The sequence below is a fragment of the Pseudonaja textilis genome, chromosome 13, assembly GCF_049901715.1.
Source record: "Pseudonaja textilis isolate UNSWEBS1 chromosome 13, rPseTex1.2, whole genome shotgun sequence".
In the NCBI taxonomy this organism is placed as follows: domain Eukaryota; kingdom Metazoa; phylum Chordata; class Lepidosauria; order Squamata; family Elapidae; genus Pseudonaja; species Pseudonaja textilis.
In genome coordinates, this window is record NC_142002.1 from 20,072,262 (window position 1) to 20,093,339 (window position 21,078).

General features: G+C 44.5%; 2 protein-coding genes across 6 annotated transcripts in view; one reads left to right on the forward strand and one right to left on the reverse strand.

The window, feature by feature from the left end:
• Nucleotides 1–21,078, forward strand: part of ENTREP2 (endosomal transmembrane epsin interactor 2) — an 80,552-nt gene that overhangs the window by 56,160 nt on the left and 3,314 nt on the right. Inside the window, exons 6-11 of one of the 3 annotated variants that reach the window (XM_026709951.2) lie at nucleotides 1,672–1,832; nucleotides 3,395–3,530; nucleotides 4,993–5,068; nucleotides 5,946–6,392; nucleotides 7,143–7,471; nucleotides 7,989–8,835. In XM_026709951.2, the coding sequence (XP_026565736.1) occupies nucleotides 1,672–1,832; nucleotides 3,395–3,530; nucleotides 4,993–5,068; nucleotides 5,946–6,392; nucleotides 7,143–7,471; nucleotides 7,989–8,174 (1,335 nt within the window). In that variant the 3' untranslated portion in view covers nucleotides 8,175–8,835. Of the gene's footprint in view, nucleotides 1–1,671; nucleotides 1,833–3,394; nucleotides 3,531–4,992; nucleotides 5,069–5,945; nucleotides 6,393–7,142; nucleotides 7,472–7,988; nucleotides 8,836–21,078 lie in introns of those variants that run through there. The other 2 variants (XM_087941693.1, XM_087941694.1) reach the window with 2 other exon arrangements.
• APBA2 (amyloid beta precursor protein binding family A member 2) overlaps nucleotides 9,933–21,078 on the reverse strand; it is a 53,072-nt gene continuing 41,926 nt past the window's right edge. For all 3 annotated transcript variants that reach the window (XM_087941690.1, XM_087941692.1, XM_087941691.1), the window contains 7 exons: nucleotides 20,313–20,399; nucleotides 18,102–18,287; nucleotides 16,416–16,595; nucleotides 14,887–15,099; nucleotides 14,396–14,515; nucleotides 12,306–12,446; nucleotides 9,933–11,230 (listed from right to left, as the gene is read on the reverse strand). In XM_087941690.1, coding sequence (XP_087797816.1) covers nucleotides 11,159–11,230; nucleotides 12,306–12,446; nucleotides 14,396–14,515; nucleotides 14,887–15,099; nucleotides 16,416–16,595; nucleotides 18,102–18,287; nucleotides 20,313–20,399 — 999 coding nt within the window. In that variant the 3' untranslated portion in view covers nucleotides 9,933–11,158. The remainder of the gene's footprint in view (nucleotides 11,231–12,305; nucleotides 12,447–14,395; nucleotides 14,516–14,886; nucleotides 15,100–16,415; nucleotides 16,596–18,101; nucleotides 18,288–20,312; nucleotides 20,400–21,078) is intronic.

The following is a 21,078-nucleotide window of genomic DNA, read 5'->3' on the forward strand; positions in this document are numbered from 1 at the left end:
AGGATTGGAAGGGGATTTCACCTTGGGATTTGAGGAAAGTCAGTGTTTTGTTGTTGTCCCCAGCCACCACAAATAACGTTTAGGTGAGCCTCTGAAGAGCTAAAGTCAAGGCCACCATCAACCATGGACCAGCCACCGATTCTTTCTTCTTCTCTCTGTCTCCACCCAATGGGCCCACAAGGTTGTTATGAAGAACCTGGAGAAGGTTAAACTACCTAGGCTGCTTTGATTTCCCAGAGAAATTTTTGATATGAACCCATCAAAGAAATGATAAGAACTCAATGGCCTCCAGATGCCCAGGTCACCTTGTCCTCAACCACAATGATCTTAACCAATCATTCTCCCCCCAAACATGACATAAAGCAAGCTTTGGGAAGAAAAATGAATATATTTAGTGGGCATTTAATGTCTCAGCTTTGCTCCTCAAAGTTTTAGGACAGAATTTCAAATATCAGGACAGTAGAATTCCAATACTAGTTGTCTTCTTTTTTTTCCCCCATTGTACTTCATGTCATTCGTCTCCAGACCTTCCTTCGCGTGGAAAGTAGAAGCTGTGTTGTTATCTCCAGCAATTCTACTTTGTAAGCTCTTATAAGGTTGCAGCCCTCAAATGAGTTTCTGTGCTTTGTGACAGCAGGTTCCACAATTGAACCCATTTCCCTCTCTGTTTTTTTGGAGGAGATTGAATGGATTCCGTAAACGATGGGCAACATTTCTCATTTTCTGGAATTGCTGTTTAAACAATCTTCTAAATTGGAGACCCAAACGGAGCTGAAGTCTCGACTAAGCTTGCCTCAAATTCACCCTAACATCGAAGGAAGATTAGTTTCCATTTATTTTTCAGACCTCCAGGAAAGAAATATTAGTTCTCATTTTATTTCGACTGTAGCTGAATTCCAATTCCCGGCCTGGAAAGGACATTAACAGCCTTGCTTGGTGAAAATGAAACAAGGGGCCACTTTTAAGGTGGCAGGTAGCCAGCCTGTGGTGTTCTCCTGGAGACTATTCCATTTATTGTAAAATTTATGGACCACACTTTATCCACAAGGGTGTTCTTTGTTGCATTTAAGAAAAGGGTAGTATAACTCTGATATGGCAAAAGAAGAAAGCAAAACAGCTGCTCAGCCCCTAAGCCACTCAGCTAATTTTCTAAAATGCCATTGGAATTCCCTGAGCCCAAAGACATTAGCTGATGAACCACCAAACAGAAAGCCATTGGCCCTCCAAAGCCTAGGTGCCACCACCAAGAAGGCCCTGCATTTTCTCAAAGCATTGTGTTAATTACCCCACCAGGAAAGAGCCTCAACCAAAGGCCTTATTCTGCGGATAGATCAACATTTTAGATTTTTCCTTTTATGCTTGAGCTTTTTAAATTAAAATCTTGAATTAGTCTCCTCAGCGCATCAAGGATTGTTTTTGTCAGGTATACCAAGGAAAGGGGCATACATCCAAATAATGTGTGGGCACAGAAAAAAAAAATGGCTTGCATAAAGCATTCAGGTCAGGCAGAAAAACACGTACGTACAAAAAACCCCCTCAGTGCCATCATTTGGCCACTATATGATTACAAATGTTGCTCTGGGCAGCTGCTCTTTCACCCTTTGCTTGAAAAGTACTGAGATTTGCTGGCTGTTATAATAATGCTCCACCTCTCTCATTTGTGCCACCCAGTTCTTGCCCCAGAGGTCTCATTCTGCAAATCCAGACTGCATGACCCCGCATGGGACTATCCTGCACCAGATGTTGGACTTTGACGAGTTTATTCCTCCCATCCCACCGCCACCTTATTACCCACCGGAATATACCTGCACGCCAGCCACGGAGACACAAAGGTGACCCGTCTTTCATCTGAATACACTGCACTACGCAACACCCCCGGGGAGATGCGCCCAACCTCAGCTCCCCTTTGGTTGCCTTGCAGGCGCCATGAGATTCCCTTCTCAGTTCTACTTCCTAGATCCTAGTTGGATTTCTACATAACGTTGAGAAGTTTGCTTAGCTTTTGGCTTCGTTCTTTGCTTTGGAAATGATGAAGTGTCTCTGGAGATGCGTTTGAATAACCCTCTGAGCCTAAAGCAAACCCAGGTTAAGGCTTAACGTTAGTGGGTAGACTTCCGTGAGTTACAAGCTATAGGTGTCTCCTAGTTCAAATATTGATATATTCATTCATTTGGTCTTTGTTGTTGGAAGACAGTTGGAAGACTGTCATTGTTATTATCTGTTATTTATATCTATCTATCTTTCTATCATGCCTGTCTATCTATCTCTATTATGTCTATCTATGTATCTCTATCTGTCATGTCTGTCTGTCTGTCTGTCTGTCTGTCTGTCTATCTATCTATCTATCTATCTATCTATCTATCTATCTATCTATCTATCATCTGTCTGTCTGTCTGTCTGTCTGTCTCCCTGCCTGCCTGCCTGCCTGCCTGCCTGCCTGCCTACCTACCTACCTACCTATCTATCTATCTATCTATCTATCTATCTATCTATCTATCTATCTATCTATCTATCTATCATGTCTGGCTATCTATCTCTATTATGTCTATCTATGTATCTCTATCTATCATGTCTGGCTGTCTGTCTGTCTGTTTGTCTGTCTGTCTGTCTGTCTGTCTGTCTGTCTGTCTGCCTGCCAGCCTACCTACCGACCTACCTACCAACCTATCATCTATCTATCTATCTTCTATCTATCTATCTATCTATCTATCTATCTATCTGGCTATCTATCTATCTCTATTATGTCTATCTATGTATCTCTATCTATCATGTCTGGCTATCTCTCTCCCTCTCTGTCTGTCTGTCTGTCTGTCTGTCTGTCTATCATTTCTTCATTTTATGCATGATGCGCCAAGCATCACTTGCAAAGAAAAATGTCTTCCCCTCCAACAAAAACCTTCCTGTTGAATCCTGACAAAGACACACTAAACCTACTGGAATTAGCAAGGTAATTAGTCAAGTTAGGCTTGACTAAAGCTCTCCTGAACTCCATAGCTCTTCTTTAAGGGTCAGTAACTCTGACTCTGATCAATATGTATATTTATATATATTTAATTGGCCGCCTGGTTAATTAGGACACCTGATGAATGGGAGAAGTTGTCTTCATTGATCCAACTGCTTGAGTACTTAACACACTGAAGCATTGCATGCAGTGGCTGGCTCTATTAACAGCTCTTTATCAGGAGGGTCTGTCCAGGGAGCAGGATAAGGAACATCAAGATACGGTGGGCATGTTCCTGTGGTCAGAAGCTCACTCCAATTTTTGACGTGTTGTACACAGAACACGTAAAATAGGCTGGAGCTTCAGTTGCAGGGACAGGGCCGTTGTCTTCACTTTTTTGAACCCCACCTCCCGACAACCCTACTCATTATCGTTCCCTCACTTGTGGTTTAGGGCTTTCCACCTGGACTTTCCACACTCTTCCTTCAGCGCGTTATACGAGGTGACCATCAACAGCCCTGGGATCCTCTACCCAGCTGAGCTGCCTCCCCCTTACGAGGCAGTTGTCGGACAAGCTCCAACTAACCAGGTTAGAGGGGGTAGCTGGGAACGGGCCAAGTGCACAGGCCGATTTTGGAAAGGTCTTAGTCAAGCCATGGGATCGCTAGTCCTTCCTCTGAGTGGAGATGGATGTGATTTTTCAACCTTCTCAAGGACGTGCGTAGACTTGATAGTTGAGAAGCAGAACAAATCTTGCGATGTGCATTCTTATTTTCTCAGAGACTTCCAGAGCCCAAACATGGTGGGCGAAACTTCAATTTAGAGAATATTAAGAAGAAAGAAGGCGCTTCGGTCCTATGCACTTTGATATTTCCTTAGATAGATTTGATTTTTCAGCCCGTTGTGTCTTACGTACTCTTTCCAAATTGCGGAGTGTGATTATTATTTTTTTTTAACCTGCAAGTTCTCATCTCTCCTGGATTGCAAGTTCTACTTGGGCACCCTGGTGCATAATTGCATTGATGAGTTTGTGAATGCGCCTCTCTTTCCCAGGAGCAGAACATAACGAGACCTATTGAATTGGCAAGCTTTGTTACAATCAGGAAGGGAAGGATTAATTACCCGGGGATAGAAATCTCATTGGTTGCCTCCCTCTTTGTTTCATTGGATTATGATTGGTATATCTCCCTTTTCCATATTTAAGGGCAGGAGGGATTGGCTGCTTAGGAGATTTTTCTAACTCATCTCTTAATAAATTAGCCAAAGAGGTGCCATTTTATCTTCTCTTATCTCCAGTTGGGATTCTTTGGGGTTTCTTTCCCATGCTTTCCTCTTTCCTTTATTGTTTGACTTCTCTTAATGGTTCCTCTGTTCCAAAATTATTTCTGGATCCTTTTCCAGATATGCCTGTGGGGATTCTCAATTGTCCAGGTTGTCCCAGAGATGTTTTCCTCCCCCCAAAAGGCAACTGGACTTTCTTGGGTTTTTTCTTTAAAAAGTTTTGCTTTTAATCCAAGATGCTTCTTCTGTTCAAGAAGTAGAAGGAGAAGGAGAAGAAGGAAAAGAAGAAGAAGAAGAAGAAGAAGAAGAAGAAGAAGAAGAAGAAGAAGAAGAAGAAGAAGAAGAAGAAGAAGAAGAAGAAGAAGAAGAAGAAGGAGGAGGAGGAGGAGGAGGAGGAGGAGGAGAAGAAGAAGAAGAAGAAGAAGAAGAAGAAGAAGAAGAAGAAGAAGAAGAAGAAGAAGAAGAAGAAGAAGAAGAAGAAGAAGAAGAAGAAGAAGAAGAAGAAGAAGAAGAAGAACTGAAGAAGCTTCTTGGATGAGAAGCAAAATGTTTTCAAAGAGAAAACCAAAGAAATCCAGTTGCCTTTTGGAAAAAGCACCTTTGGGATTTCTGGATTTGGTGGGAAAAGAAGATCAGATCGATTCTGGATTGGCTTCCTTCCCAAATGGTGTCCTCATCTTCAATAAACAGCTGCTTTAAGCTCTTCATCCGTGCCCCGAATGACAGCCTAGATGAATTTCTTTTTACATTTTTCTCCTAACTTTTTACAGGTCACCAGTATGGAACAGCAAATCACGGAGTCCAACTTGGCAGAGCGAAATGCAGCAACGGGTTTCAACAGCCAAGGTACTTCCCACCACTCACCATGGGAGTGTTGAGAAAACTTTTGTGACCCTCCCTGAGTAGGGGTTCCTCACCCACTTGGAAATGGGTTGTTGTATACTGAAGCCCTCTGCCCCAAAGCCCAATTCTGTAGGAGACAAGCAGACTGAGCTAGGGATGATTGTGTTAAGTGCATCGTTAGTTTACAGTGGTTGTGTTCCCACAAGCACTCCAAGTCAACCCTGCCCCCTGAATTCAGTTGACATTTTACCTGGCTCCAATTTAGTGTTCAACTTTAGTTGACCAAATTAATGTCAGGCGCAAAGGATCAGGGTTATTCACAAGGTTGCCGCATAAAAGATTTATTCAAGCTTGTGGACAACAATCAGGTCAACTGAGGTTCAACCAAAGTTGGCACTGGGTAAGAGTCAATGGAACTCAGGAGGGATTGAACTTGGAGAGCTTGTGAGAACGCAATGATTCTAAACAGATGGCGCACTTAACTCCACCACCACCGAGATCCACCTGTCCTTCTAAAAATTCACTGAGAAGATTCATCTCCACAAGGCAATTCATGGTGCCCAGGAACAGGTGTTCAGATCACTAGTGTAGAGGAGAGCCATTAGTCGATGAATGAAACCTATGGCCATCTATGGAGATAACTGGCTATTCAGTGGTGGAACCAAGAATATGGAAGAGTTTTTGCCGCGTTTCTTGTTGTCCAATTCACTCAACATTAGCATCTTGAGATAGCATGTTTGGAAGTTTGCTCTTTTCCTAGCCTTGTCAAATGGCACTTCCCAGGTGGCCACCATAGTTGTTCCTCTCCCCAGTTGTCCCTCCAAAGACCTTAGTTCTCTGGATGTCCAGGAACCTTTCCTGTCTTCTGGTTTCTTTCCAGGTGGTCTTGGAGGAAGAGGGGCAAGAAACAGAAGTTGTTCCAGCCTGAACAACCGCAAGTTAACTCAAACTTGCTTGCCGGACTCTCCAGACGATGAGGTCGTCGGCCGCAGCCAGACCACTGTGGACCAGCCTTGTAGCAGGACATGCTCTCATAGCCGGCTCTCGGACTGTTCGCCAGAGAGTGCTGGCATTCCTGAGAGAGACTCTTTTGGCTTGGCCAGAGAAGACAAAGCCACCTCTTCGTCAAAGCCACTGAAGATGTGTTGTGGGGTCTTCAGCCATCCAGCTGCCCCACAGACTCTCTGCCCCCATTGCTCAGTGCCTGTAAACAGTTTGCCCCACAGATGCTTCAAGAGGACAGCCCAGCCACGGGGAAGGAAAAACGCCATTTGCAACATTGTCCGATCCAGCAGTGATCCTTTGTCCTTTTCGGCTACTACCGAAGGTAAGGGGTGCTTAGGAATAAGGGCAGCAGCTGCTTCCTGGTCCTGGTTTCCATCAGTTGCCTAACCATCATTCATCCCAACACCACCATCAAGAAGGCCCTGTGTCAGGCCTCCCTCCGTTCAAAACCCAAGAAAGAAAACCATTGCACCCAAGAGGTACTTTTACTGAGCTGGAAATGATAGCGGCGAAAAGAAGGCAAGATATGAGCCAAAAGGCACGAAAGTTATATATTGAAAGTTTCCCCAAATCCCTCCCCTGCCCCCCCAGGGACCCCCAGGCTGAATGTCTAATCTACAACCTCACACAGTGTCATGTGGGGCACATCTTCAGATGCTTTCATCCATCTGGAGTTCTGGAATGGTTGGCCTTGACCGGGTGTAAACAACTTCACTCCACCGTGCAGTAATTCTTCAGAAGAAGCCACCCTTTTAGTTCACATGGGCCTTCATCTCTCACCAGCACACTTCCCAAGCCCAAATGCCATGCCCCCCTCCCTGTCACTATGGCAGCCAATAGCAAGTGTGCATCAAAGGGAAAACCCAGGCTGGAGATCCAGCTGACACCTTGTCTCCCATAGAGCGGAGGTCTCCAAACTTTGGTCACCCCAAAAGATCCCTAAGCTAGCCAGGTGTCACTTCTCCGCTCCCGGTGGTGACCACTCTTTGACTTCACGAGGTATATGTCCAGCTGAGCTATCATTTTAAAGCTCCTTTTCTCCCCCTCCGTCCTCACCCCACCCCCTTTTTAGTTCCCGTGTCTGGTCCTCACGTGGCTGCCTCTACTTGCCAGGAACCCGGGAACCGACTTGTGCCAACCGGGAAACCAAGGGACCCCCCAAAAGCCGAACTTTCCCAGAAGCCAAAGGTCATCCTGAGCCTCTGCAAAGAGCGGCCCCATTCCCTGGTGGACCTGCAGGCCTACAAAGACACTAAGATTCTGGTGGCCAAATTTTTGGAACATTCGAACTGCAACTTGACCCCAGAAGTGCGTCATGTGGTCAACAGCATCCGGTCTGTCATCAAGTCTGATGAACGGCACATGGAAGAAGCCATCTTTAGCGCCAACATCATTGATCAGGTGAGCAGCCTCTCTGAGTTGCTTGGTGGGACCAGGATGGGTGGAGGAGAGATGAACCAATGTGCCCTAAATAGCCAGGTCCTTCTTTCCTTCTCTTTTTTCCCTTCCCTTCCCTTCCTTCCTTCCTTCCTTCCTTCCTTCCTTCCTTCCTTCCTTCCTTCTCCTTCCTTTCCCCACTCTTGCTTCCTTTCTTCCTTTCTTCTCTCTCCTCTCCTTTCCTCCTTCCTTCTTTCCTTCCTCCCTCCCTGTCTCCTCCCTTCCTTCCTCTCTCCCTTCCTTTCTTTCTTTCTTTCTTTCTTTCTTTCTTTCTTTCTTTCTTTCTTTCTTTCTTTCTTTCTTTCTTTTTTTTCTTTCTTTTTCTTTCTTTCTTTCGCTGTCCAACTCACAGTGACTTACAGAAAGCCCCAGTCCAAACCCCAGTAAATCTCCATCCTCCCCCAGCCCCCCAGTGACAGCGATCAACTCAAGCCCTTGGTGGGCCCTGCCTCATCGTTTCTTTCACCTGGCTCTTCCACAGGTCATCATGGGCTCCCAGCAGAATATGGATACCTCGAGAAAGTGGCTTCAGGAAGACCTCCATCTCCAGAGCTGCGGAGCCCTAAGCTCTCCCGTTGCCTTCTTACGCAGGGAGCCCATCACACATGCCTTTGAAAGAGGAAGACCCCACAGTTTAATTGAAGTGTGCCGAGAGACCATCCTTTGACCAGGGGCCTTTTGCTCCACTGAGGAATACAAACTCTGCAAAAGAGATTCTGGGGAGCTGCGTAACGGATGGAGATCCATCCCCTCTTCCCTGGCTGTCTTGGAAGAAACAAGAGGAAAGTCAACCAGGGTCTCTGGAAGAGTCTTCCTCTTGTAGAGTTCCACCAGGGTCAACCAGGGTCTCTGGAACCAAGTCAACCAGGGTCTCTGGAAGAGTCTTCCTCTTGTAGAGTTCCACGCTAGATTTTGATTCCCAAGGCTGAGCACTCAACTCTTCATGACTGCATATTCAACCAAGACTCTTTTATGGGGGAAAAAATGGCTTCTTATTTAACAATGAAACAAACAAACAAACAAACAGAAAACCCACTGAAGCGTAGCTTTTCCTCCTCCCACCAAGCTAAGTTCTCTGGGTCCGTCTGGGGAGTAAGGGAGACTGGGGAGGGGCTGGGGTAGAGTGGGATGGGGCGAGGGAAGGAAATAAACTTTCTTGCTAAGCCGCAGTGGTCCTTCTGTACAATGTAGGAGTTGCATTTTAATCACTGTACCTCAAAAGTGTTTGCACCAAATCTGAACAGTGTTTTCATAATTAAAAGGGTATTTCTGGAGACAACCGACTTCCAGAACTGATTTTGTGCTGGCAATAGATCAACCTCTCTCTCTCTTTTTCTCCCTCTGCTATCGTTGTTGAGTTATTTGAACTGAAGAACAAAAAAATAGAACAAAATGGAGAACGTGGTTTCCAATTCCAACGTGGTCACTAACATGGTATTTCGTTTGGGGTTTATGTAATTCCCATTTTTTCACAACCTAGATTTGGTGGACTTTAGGAAATTCAAGTTCAAACTCCCCCTCAATAACTGAAGTTCATGGAGAACATTAAACTTAATTGCATTCTCTCCATCCAGCCATGGCTAGGTAGTTCTTGAGAAGATTGGAAGAAAAGGGTGTTGTATATATCACGGTTAGCTTCTGAAGGAAATGTGGAGCAAGCATCTAACCAATTCCTTTGTTGTTCTGAGGAGGAGTTTTAGATCATCTCTTATTCTGCTCACTTAAGGCCCTTTCTTCAGAACTCCACTCTTACTTCACTGTAATTGTCCTGAGGAAACCCATGTGAACATCTCCTTCTGGAGTGGTAGTCAGTGAAAACACAACTTATATCGCCCCATAATGTCTGACTATGCTGGCTAGAATTCGTAGAAGGTGAAGTCTAGCCCACCAAGTTTTCCTCCTCCTCCTCTCCCCCATCTACAGCAGGAGCTTCAAAAGTTTGGAGAGGAGAATAACCCAGCAAACCGCCATATTTGGAAAGTGCCTTTTGAGCATGAATCTACAGTGACCTCCAGTGGAGCACCAAGGAAGTTGAGATGCTCACCGACTGGTGCTCCTCAGAAGTCTACAAGACCAATATCTGATGGGTAGAAGAAAGGCCAAGCAATGCATTTATCTACAGCAAGACCTTGTCCTTTTCCAAGACGTTCCTTCGAAGGAGACTTAGATACCACCAGCCTTGGCACGGTGGTTTGCAAAACAACCAAGTGAAGCTGCACTGTTTCATGACTCCAAATTTATTAGTGAGTATAGATTAATTCTCTCCTAGGGTCCCTGGCATGCAACAAAGCTCTACAGTGTTACTCCTTGAAGTAGAGTAACGCTATGGTTTGCGTTACGGTAGGCTAAGGCTTTCTTTCTTTTTGTCACAGTGTTGTTTTTCGACCACAGGAGAGAGGAAAAGAAATCAAGACGAAGAGTTACATCAGTTGACATTTATCTTGTAATGAACACATGATACTATTCCTTGGTTTATCGTTGCCACAAATCTTAATACTGCAGATGGCAAAGATTCTGCATTCGGCGTCACCTTTTACATTCAGACATGTTGGCTCAGGAGAATCGAAGACAAACAGAACGATATTAAACATTTTGATATAAAAAAAGTCGTATTTTAAGCATGGCTTTCCGAGAGTGAACCGAAGGTCAACGAAAGGGTGATATGGAAGGCGGTGGGACGAGAAAAGAGGACCCATTTCCCTGGTTTTCCTGACTGGCAGAACTCTAGGAACAGTATTTTCAGCGTTAAAAAGAATCGGCCTCTCCAAAACTGAAATGCGTCTCATCGAAATAAATATCCTGCATTCGTATTGCAAAGATTCTTTCGCTTTCTTCTTCTTCTGGAAGATATATTAAGAATTCCCCCCAAAGGTGTTTTGGTTTGGTTTTTTTTTTTTTTTTCCATATCACTCACATTCACTCTGGAACCTTTCTACTTCACATACAAACCACGTCTCATCAAAAGTCACGTGACGACAATAAGAATACCAATGACAACAGCAGGGGTATTTCTCTCTCGTTTGATAGCAATGGACGCTCTCCCCCCCACCCATCCCCCAAGCCTCCCTCCAGCACCCCCTTAAAAACTGCACCCCTTCTCAGCCATTACAACGACCCCCACCCCACCCCGAGTCCACCGTGTTGGGGAAGGCGCAGACCAGTGGAAGCGCCCCACATGGAAAGGGCCTGTTTCCGTAGACTGGTTCGCATGTGCCTCGTGGCTGAAGGTGGCAGAGACGGACGGAGGACAATGGACATGCTGGAATTCACCTTAGAGTAAAGTATTAGAAGTACGTAACAAGTGTCTCTCTGCAGCCAGAAGGTTCAAACAGCCATGGGACTTGATCAGCTTTGTGGTGGACTTCATCCTGAGTCATGAAGATGGAGATTGTCAATCATGTGGCTGGAAAGATGGTTTCTGTGGTTATTTGCCATCCTCTTTTGGCAAGGTTTTCAAAGGAGAGAGAGAGCTCAACTAAGAAACAAACCCAACAGAAAAAAAAAGGCAAAGGAACTGGATCCATTGAGTGTCCAGCATATCCAGTTTTGGGTTCAAATCGTGCCCGTTTCCTACAAAATACAACATTTCTCTGGAAGTTGAAGCTTAGGCAGCAGGATATGGTTTGCTGGAGGAGAAGTTGAGTTTCTCTTTTAGATGTAGAGTGGAGTTTCTTGACCGGTGAGCAGCCGGAACATGGCAGCAGGCATTGTCTTCATGTGGATCTGTTTGGAAGAGAATTGGGGATGATGGTGAAGGACTGGAGGCTTCAGACTGGCTGACTACAGCCATTCTTCATGGTTAGTGTGGACCTTGGATGTGGTCAAGATAACCGTTATAAGGTCAAAGCCCATCAACAACCAGGGCAGAGATGGAAGAGATGTCTTCCTAAAGCCATGGCCGACCACAGTATACCTAACACCCAACAGGTCATCACCCTGATGAAGTTCTGATTCCCAGGAGCTCAAGGCAGGTTGTGCAGGCCACAAAAATGTGGGGGCAACAGCTTATTCCCCCTGAGACAGCCAGTACTGAACTTGACGGACAGATGTGGACAAAGATGGAAAGACAATTTCCAAGGTACTGAAGTATCATCCCTAAGTAGAGGACACTTCTTAGCGTGATTTTGGAGCTGTGGTGGCGCAGTGGTTAGAATGCAGGATTTCAGGCTGACTCTGCCGACTGCTAGCAGTTTGATCCTGACCAGCTCAAGGTTGACTCAGCCTTCCATCCTTCCAAGGTGGGTAAAATGGGGACCCAGATTGTTTGGGGCAAGAGGCTGACTTTATAAACCGCTTAGGTCTGTAAAGGACTGTGAAGTGATATATAAGTCCTAGTATTGCTAGTCCGTCCTTCCTTCCTTCCTTCCTTCCTTCCTTCCTTCCTTCCTTCCTTCCTTCCTTCCTTCCTTCCCTTCCCTTCCCTTCCCTTCCTTCCCTTCCCTTCCCTTCCTTCCAATAGTTAGAATGCAGAATTGCAGGCTTAGTCTGCTCACTACCAGCAGTTCGATCCTGACTGGCTCAAAGTTGACTCAAGTCTTCCATTCTTCCAAAGTCGCTAAAACGAAGACTCAGATTGTTGAGGGCAAGAGGCGGACATTTGTAAATCACTTAGATTTAGTGGTATACAAGTGCTGTTGCTACCTTCCTTCATGGACTCTGCCATCCCAACCACGGGGCAACTTGTGAAGTTTGGTATGACATTTCTGGTCCGGTTGCCTAGCTTGGAATGTACTAATGGTTCTTTCTTTTGTATCTTTATCACCGCTAAAAAAAATAAATGCACACTAGGAAGACTCACCTCTCCTACGGAGTTGGACAAAGCTTGGACAATCTTCTCATGCGCTGTAGCGACGACACTTTGACCGTTGATCTCGATAATGCGATGCCCTACCCGGACCCCGCCTCTCTCTGCAATCCCACCTCGCATCAAGCTGCAGATCTGGATGGAGAGAAGGAAAGGGGTTCAATTAAATGGAAAAGGGGCGGTTTGGTTGGAAATAATGGGAAGGTCTTTTTAGCTATCACACTACACAGAAATCATGCATTCCCCTTGCTTGGTTGATAGATTCAGTCTTTAACCCTCTGACATCTTTCACCATCTTTACCCCCTGCTTTCTAAAGGTGGACAAAGACAGAGCAAACGTTACTCGACAGTAGGAAGCTAAGATGATCGCAATGGGCAATGCCAACCCAACATCAGTAGGGAAGGACGTTGTTGAAGTGGCAGCAGAGTTGATCTTAAGATTCAAAATTTTGCAAGGATGGTGTCTAAGCTGAAGTTGGGTCATGAGACATCTGCAAGCCAACCACCAAGCTCAGAGGCCATGAAGGCCTCCACAAACTCTGATGATGACTCCTCAGAGCGCAATCCAGAGGTCCTGGTTGATCAGGAAATGATCTTCCAAGTCCCAGCCCACCAGTGCCTCTCTCCTGATGGAACTAAAATGCCTTCATCTAGTTCCTGCAAGAAAGGAGAGCGATAGTCAGAGGTTTCTCCTAGATCCTCGTGCTTTTAAGTGTGCGCTTTCCCCAAAGGAAACTCCACACTTCCTGTGAGTGCCGGCTGGAAAACAGTGTAGAAATGGTTGCTATGGGAATAGGTCCCTGTGCACACACAACGCGCATACAAATGGGCTTTAATTCCTGTTCTCTGACTCATCCTGACTCTGGGAAGCGCTTTCTTTCAAAAGCCTGTTAGGAAGTTGATACGGTGCACCAAAGAGGCTGGAAGTTTTGAAACCATTTCCTGGAGAAGTGGACCTTCTTGCTGTCCGGCGTCCACTTTCATTGACATTTGGGGAGAAGAATTTAGGTTCAAGAAGAAAAAGAAGAGGTTAAAGAACGGATGGTCAATGGGGGCTAAGAATTTGGATTATCATATACAGATGGACCCACGGAAAACTCATGGTCAAAAAGGCTTGATTTTTACATTATATTAAAATGTGCATTTTTCTTTGCTTTTTTTTTCTTTCTTTTTTCTTCCTTAGTTTACATGAATTGGTATCCGTTTTTATCTTCTTTTTAAAACATTTTCAATAAAAATCCTATTAAAAGAAAACCAATCTGGCTCTTCTTGTTATTTGTAATACTGCAAAAAAATTTTTTTAAAAAAAAAGGTTTTGTTTATTTACGAGCCAAATTTCCTATGGAAAATCCCAAAGAGTTTGGTCTTTATAACCCCCTCTGGACTTATTTCTCAGCCCCCAGAGTCCTGTAGAAGTCTCATCTTATTGCAAGACATCAATTTGGAGGTTGCTGTGGACGTAACTGCTGAGAAGAGCAAATTGTGGGTTAGGTTTCTGCACCAGGAATTTTCCTTAATCGTGAATATATGTTATAGCCACTAGATGGTACTAAGCGACAATTTAAAAAGTGGCCTAGCAGATGATAAAACAATTCCGAAGCCATCTGGTGATTCTATATGGGTGGCCAAAGCTGCATAAGACCTCTGGCAGAAGCATCTGGACTGGAAGCATCTCCTTTTAAAGGAGGAGAACTTTAAGGAGCCCCACCATCCTGTCCTGAAGAACCAAACACGAGCCTTCACACCCCCACATACAGTTGTGGTTGTTGTTAGTTGCGAAGTCGTGTCTGACCCACCGCAACCCTATGAACTCAACTGTTCCATGACTTACTCTACCCACTGGAAAGAAGCAGAGAAGGCACCAGCTCTGTATATCATCTGGGTGCTCATTGCAAGCTGGGTGAAGGTACGAATATTTGTGAGGACACCGAGTTTTTGTGGCAGACTGACATGGCTTCTTTTCCAGGACTTGTCCACAAGACAAGACAAGATACCCAAGCATTGAGTTGCCCTCTTCTGTTGAGAATAAATTGCTTTCCTAGCCCAATTATCATATCGAGGATTGAACGAACGAAAAGACTCACAATTCCATTCTGTACACTGAAACCCAGCTGGTATTTCAGATCCGGGCGCTTGATTAGGACAGTGGTGACCGGAGGGCAACTGACAATGTTCAATTTCACTTGTGTCTGATTCTTAAGACCCTGCAGAAGACACTCAACGTTAGTCATTATCTCATCAAGCAAAGCAAGTTAGACAAGATGGACATCCGGAACTGGCCAGAAGAAAATCATGACATCACCACACCAAATGAGGCAACAGGTGTAACTTGCATCCTTTGCAGAATGTCACAATTGGCCTAGTGTCCGGGCTACTTTAAATGATGGTTAGGGATTCTCAACATGTTGTCAGAACTCACCTGGGCACTTCGTTAGTGGCTCAACATAGGTTTGAGATAGGTGTCAGAACGTAGCCAATATGTAAATATGATAATAGGAGGAATTAATGTGGAAGCCACTAGCGTCATTCCATCCTCCCAAATGACCAGCTGACACAAATAAGGATAGATGGGTACCTTAATGATTCCTTGGCAGGTTGCTAAAGGAAGGCCAACTAGACTGGTCCCATTAATGGACATAATCTGGTCTCCGATGCTGAGCTTTCCGGAACGAGCTGCCGGCCCTCCATTCATCATATTAGCCAGGATGACCGTGGGCAAAATGGACCCCCAGCCAGACTCCACAACCACCACACCAAGGATCTCCCCCTTGTGTTTGGCGATCTGCAGCTGGAAGACAAAAGAGCGGAGAGGATGTTTGTGGAACATCTGGAGAAACAGGAGGTGGTTTCTTCTCCAAGCATGTTCTCCAAAAGTTTGGTGCATAATCTCCAGAGAACTGCTGCAGGCTGTTGCAAAACACTTTCCCTGCATGCAGAAAAAGTCCAGCCTCAATCAAGCTTGACTTAGTTATTTTTTTGAAGAGAAGACACGGTTGTTGGGGAAATCTGAAGTGACTTTTTTGGGCTGGCCTAGGAAACAGCCAGGGCTAAGAACCAGGCCCCTTTCCAGAAAAATGCCGCATTAAGGAAAGTGACTTCCATCCTGCCTCTGTTTGGCAAATATTTCCACCCCCAAGTTCATTCTCCTCATTCTGCATTGTGACTTCTTCAAGGAAAACCTAGTTTGTTATTGACTTTCTCCAGTAATGCAAACAACGGGCCAACATGCACCAGGGAGCATGCGTGCTCTCTCCCTCATCCTGAATCTGAGTAGATTACAATTTATTTACCCTTCCCCCAGTATTGATTTAAAATCCAATTTCCACCTGGCTTGTATATTTTGGCTTCGCTTCTCATTCCTTTGGCTGCTTTTCAATGTCCAAGCGTATTGCTTCTACACAGCCCGAGCTGTCAAGGATAGAGAGACGACTTGCCTTGTGGTTCCATCTATGCAGCTACTTTCAAGAGTAGTTTTCTCCTCCAAAATGACTTTTCAAGTATTAAACCCCCTCAGTCCTCCAAGGCAGCTTAAAACAGGTAAATGGGATAACTCACCCCTTTGTTTTCCAAAAACAACAGCAAAAAAATGACTGTCCTTCCATCCATCCATCATCTATAACGTTTATATGGCTACTCACCTCACAAGAAATGACTCTGGTTGGTGCACAACAATAAAAATGATACAGAAAAAGCATTGGTTCTTTCTAGAGGATATTCTGGATTTATGCCACTCTGATAGGGTAGCCCTCAGTGGTGGATTAAGGCTCACTGGTGCCCTAAGCCCTGACAAATCTTGGTGCCTTCTCCTTTGTACATACCGTACAAACAAAGCCATATTCTCAACTTTGTGGGGCCCCTTTGGGACTGGTGCCCTAAGCACATGCTTAGTCTGCTTCCTGGTTAATACACCACTGGTAGCCCTGGTCAACATCTCGGGGAACTTAATTTCACTCTTCTACCCCTGAAGGCTTTGCAAATGCTCTCGAAACTACTGCTAAGTTCTCAGCAGTGACCTTACGCACGAGGAAAAGTTGAAGGAGCTTCCAAGGATAAAACACATCCCCCACCACCCCAAAATAACCCAGTTCAGAAAAAGGCAATCACCTCTTTGCAGTTCTCTGAGTTGGAGAAGTGAATCAAGTCATCGTTATACATTTCCTGGGTGTTGATGATGTCGCTGTATTCTTTCTGACTCAGATCTTCGGGGTTGATGCCGTTGGCCCGGAGAAATTCCTGATAGGCCACGCTGAAAGCTTGTCCGATTGATTGAGCGATCAGCTGGGCCTTCAAGAGGAGAAGGAAAGAGATCAGGATCTTTGGAGGGGAACAACATACTTGTTGGCCAACTGAAGAGTTTGGCTCATCCTATTCTGGAAGTTGACCCCATTGGACAATGTTTTTATTTTGCTGTAGAAATGGAAACTGTTTGGGTGAAGACTTGTAAGGATAAAAAACATTGAGCTAAGCCAACCTTGCAGGACCAGCTAATAAGAACAGAATGGTTGTCACAATTATTTGGGGTTGAGAGGGGAGACAAGACTTGATGAGCTTCAGTTGGCTTCCTTAAGTAGAGATCACCTTAGTTTTTGGTCCTTCACCACTAACACGACTTGGGAGAAAATGAATTCCTCTGTTTTTAAGATTTTGAAGCTTTCTTTCAACAAATACGTCTCCGGGAGTCCAGGAGACTAACAGGACAAATAAAAGAGGAACCCTTTTCTCCCATAATGCATAATTGGGTTTGGAAATGGACTGTCTTCAGATATGGCGCCAGCCATAACATCAGACGTATTTCTAAGGCCATTAGACTCACTCTTGGAGTATCAGATTATCAGAGGCAATTAGCTCTGATGGCTCTTGCAATAACCTAATTGATTAGATAATAAAAGACAACATATGATTCCATAGCGTTATGTGAGCCCTTACTCCAGATTCCTACTCTACTCTGTTATTCTCTGCGGTTTATTGGATTTCAGTTCCCATAATTGCAAAGAGATATGCCATCCAAGGTAGAAATTATGGAACATAAGAGTCCATCCCTGTGAAGAATATTGGACCAATATCTAGAAGGCTTCTATTCTGGCTAGAATTTATGGGAATTGGGATCCAGAATATATATATGGTTCTAGGTGTACCACTGGAATATTTTGACCTTCATACAGGTAAGAGAGAAAGATAATTCATGATTTTCAACAGTTGGGTTCAACTCTGCCTTGGCCAAAGGTTGTAACATGAACATTTTTCAAAATGAGGTGCTAATTGTTCACAACGGCATCTTGTGTAGAATTTCTGTGTGGCCATTTAAGATAGGAAAAATAGGCAAGTTTTGGCCCCTAGATGTCACTACAGCAGAGACAGTATAAGTGTCTGTTGTGGGTCATAACATGGACTTCTAATTTAACAAGCACCTGTAAAAAGACCCAGAATTAAATGCTTGCTGAAGCCATTTAACATTACTCTTCTTTCTGGTCACTATTCTGGAACCAAACCATCACTTTTAAAGTCCAGCTTCCTGTTCTGCAATCATATGGCTCGACTTTTTAATATTTTAGCTCTTCTGCAACCTTCCTTCACCAAAATAAAATACGGTGACTGAGAATCTGCAGCAAAGAGAGATCTGCATGAAGATGTAAAAGAATTGCTCAGTTGGTTGAACACCTTCTTTATGTGAAGACCATTCCTGGCATTTTGAGTGTAAAAGATCAGGTAGGAGGTACGCAAGAAACGTCTCCCTTGGAGAATCACCAAGGGTCAAGTCAACGCCGATGGGTATGGATGATGTTCACTCACATCCTCAGATTCAAAAACGTGGCAGATCATCTTATACTGTTTCTTCCCTTCTTGCACCCCGGGGGTCGTCTCGATGCAATCCTGGGATGCTGACCGGGGCATTCGACGGCGAGCCATCAAGACCACGATGTTGCCAATGTCAGCAATGTACGAGATGGTGCGCAGCGCATGGTCCATCATGGTTTCCTGGAAGAAGGGGACGAAAAAAGCAACAGCAGGCCCACTTGAAAAAGGTTGCACTTGTTCTCAGTCAATGCAAATTAGATATACAAAAAAAACACCACACCCCAAAAGGTTAAGAGAGGAAAAATACAATACAAATAGTCCTTGTCTTAGGATGGTAAAGGAACCTGGAATTTCCATTGTAAGTCAGTCGTAAGTCAAGGCACCCAAGCAATCAGACCCAATTTAAAACCTTTTTTTGAAGCCATTAAATCATTGTATTCCGATAGTTTCTCCGCCGCTCCAGAAACCAGCTGAAAAGGCCAGAAACTGGCAAACATAATAAGCCAAAGTTGCACAACTGCAGAACACTGCAACTGGCCCTAACGGTGAGCCAGTAGCCAAGGGCCCCAAATGGGGTCATGTGGCCACAAGGATGCGTGCGGCCACTGGAACTCTGGAACCAGGTCATGAGCAGCTTTTAGACGGTTGCTAAACAAGGACGGCCTCTATGGCGAAGTTGCAGTAGCTAATAGCGGTTAATAGACCTCACTCTAATATGAGCAATTGGGGTTCAGGTCCCATATTTCATATCATGGGTAGGCCTGCCTGGTGATCCCGTTTCCTTTCCTACTGCCAATGCGAAATGAATTAAAGAATGACCGAGTTGGAAGGGACCTTGGAGGTCTTGTAGTCCAACCCCCTGCCCAAACAGGAGACCCTTGTTCATTTCAGACAAAGGGCTGTCCAGTCTCTTCTTGGAAGCCTCCAGCACCCACAATTTCTGGAGACAAGCCATTCCATTGGTTCATTGTTCTTAATTAAACCTTTGAATGCGACTTCACTCCCTGGGTGAACAACTCAACTCTTGCCTTACCTTTCAGAAGGCATCCTAGAAAAATTGCCAGTTGTCCTTCAACTCTTGCCCCAGAGACCCCACTGAACATCAAAGTCAACAGAGGTCCACAAAGGGCAACTCCTGATTCTCCATGGCAGGAAGGAAATTAATTTGTTCAGAGCCCTCTTAGCACCTCCAGTCTTGCTTTTAGCTATGGTGGACCAGGCACAAAGCAGACGGTTGGCCTTTCTGGGTTCACAGTGGCTTTCATTATTTACAGGCGGCAGCGAAATGCAACTATGAAATTCATTTGCTACATCGGCTACCTTGCTCCGTTGTGGTTTGCCATTTTATTAAATACCAGGAATAAACCCAGAACCGCATGGTGGCCACAATCAGACCTTTTCATAATGACTCGAGAAGTCGAGAATGACTGTCTGAGAAAACCTACAACCAGAAAGTTGAGTGAGATGCTTGAAGAAAGAGAGTCACTTTTCCGGGCCTGGCAGGATAGCACAGAAAATCCTTGTTTAGCAACTGCTCCAAACAGTGACTGCAGTCATGATGGGGATTGAAAAGAAAAAAGTCATTTTGCAGCCCATTCTTGCATTTACAAGCTTTGCAGGCCTGTAAAATGAAAGAAAGCTGAAATTGGCTCATAAGCACCATTCGGACAAGGACAAAGATTTCAAAATCTCTGTTTTGCAGGCTTGTGGGATTGAGGAAGAAATGTAAAATATATGGAAGAAAACTAAAAATGTTGAAGGATCCACTGTCATTGTTACAGGACATGGAAGTGCTTTGGAATGAGTGTTCAGGAACTTTTCTAAATTAAAATGCAAGGAATCTTCTCTTGGCCAAAAGCTCAGATCAGCACATTTTTTTCCAGCCTTTCTCCATCCGATTTCAACCCTCAGAATTCTCAAGATGGAGAATTCCACAGATGAAGATCCAAACTCATCATCTGGAGAGGGCAGCTACCCTGAAGCCAATCTGCCTTTTGACAAAGTCACACAGGGAGATGGTCCCCTCCATCTTCTCTTTCCTCCAATTTTCCTTTCCAACCAACAAGATGGGAGAAGAAAAAGGGTTAGCTCTTCTAGACATCTGAATGGGACACTTGTAGAAACGTTGGGAGATTAGAGTTTGACCCATCAAAATTATTTAATGGCCCTGTCACGGATGCTGCAGTGATGAGATTGAATGCTTACCTGGGTGTCTGCATTAAGAACTTTAATTCTCTGGGTGGAGATGAACAGGTCCACCTCTGTCAAAGCATGGACATCTCCTTCAGAAGTCTAAAAAAGACAGTAGTAAGTTCACTTAAAGAATGTTCTTGAAATAGTAGGCTCCTCACAGACTACATCGGATATGATGTGACATACAACAGGAACACAGAGCGATTTGCCGTGACACAGGACAGCTATTTGGAATGGTTAACTTTCAAAAAAAGACATGCAAAGCTTCAACAGTACAAATTAACTTTCCAATTTCAGAGTTCTGCCTTTACCAAAGATGGGAAACAAGGCAAGAGAAATTCTACATCTGAAGTTTTGCTTCTATAGCAATGATCTCCAGTGGAATAATTATATTAATCAGATGAGGCTGACACTCAGAAAACTTTTTAAAGATCAAGAGGTGATTTATACGAAGGGGATTTTATTCCAGAAGTTTAGGGTAATAGCCAAACTTAAGAATCACACACATTTTGGCTGGCTTTCCGGCTTTAGACCACCAATGGGCAGAAATGGGACTTGTTGGATCTACTCTGATTTATTGCTGTCTTTATTTAAAACCCTAAGTTGATGTATGACGTATAAAGGAGGAGTTTAGCATAAAGGATCAAGCTCCATTCAATTGTTTTTCCCCCAGCAGCCATTTCACTCAAAAATCCGTTCTCTGTTCTTTTTCCTCCCATCAACCTCATCTTCATAACCAAGGCAAGTTGACCTTAAGAAAAGGAAAGCTTGGCTGGCA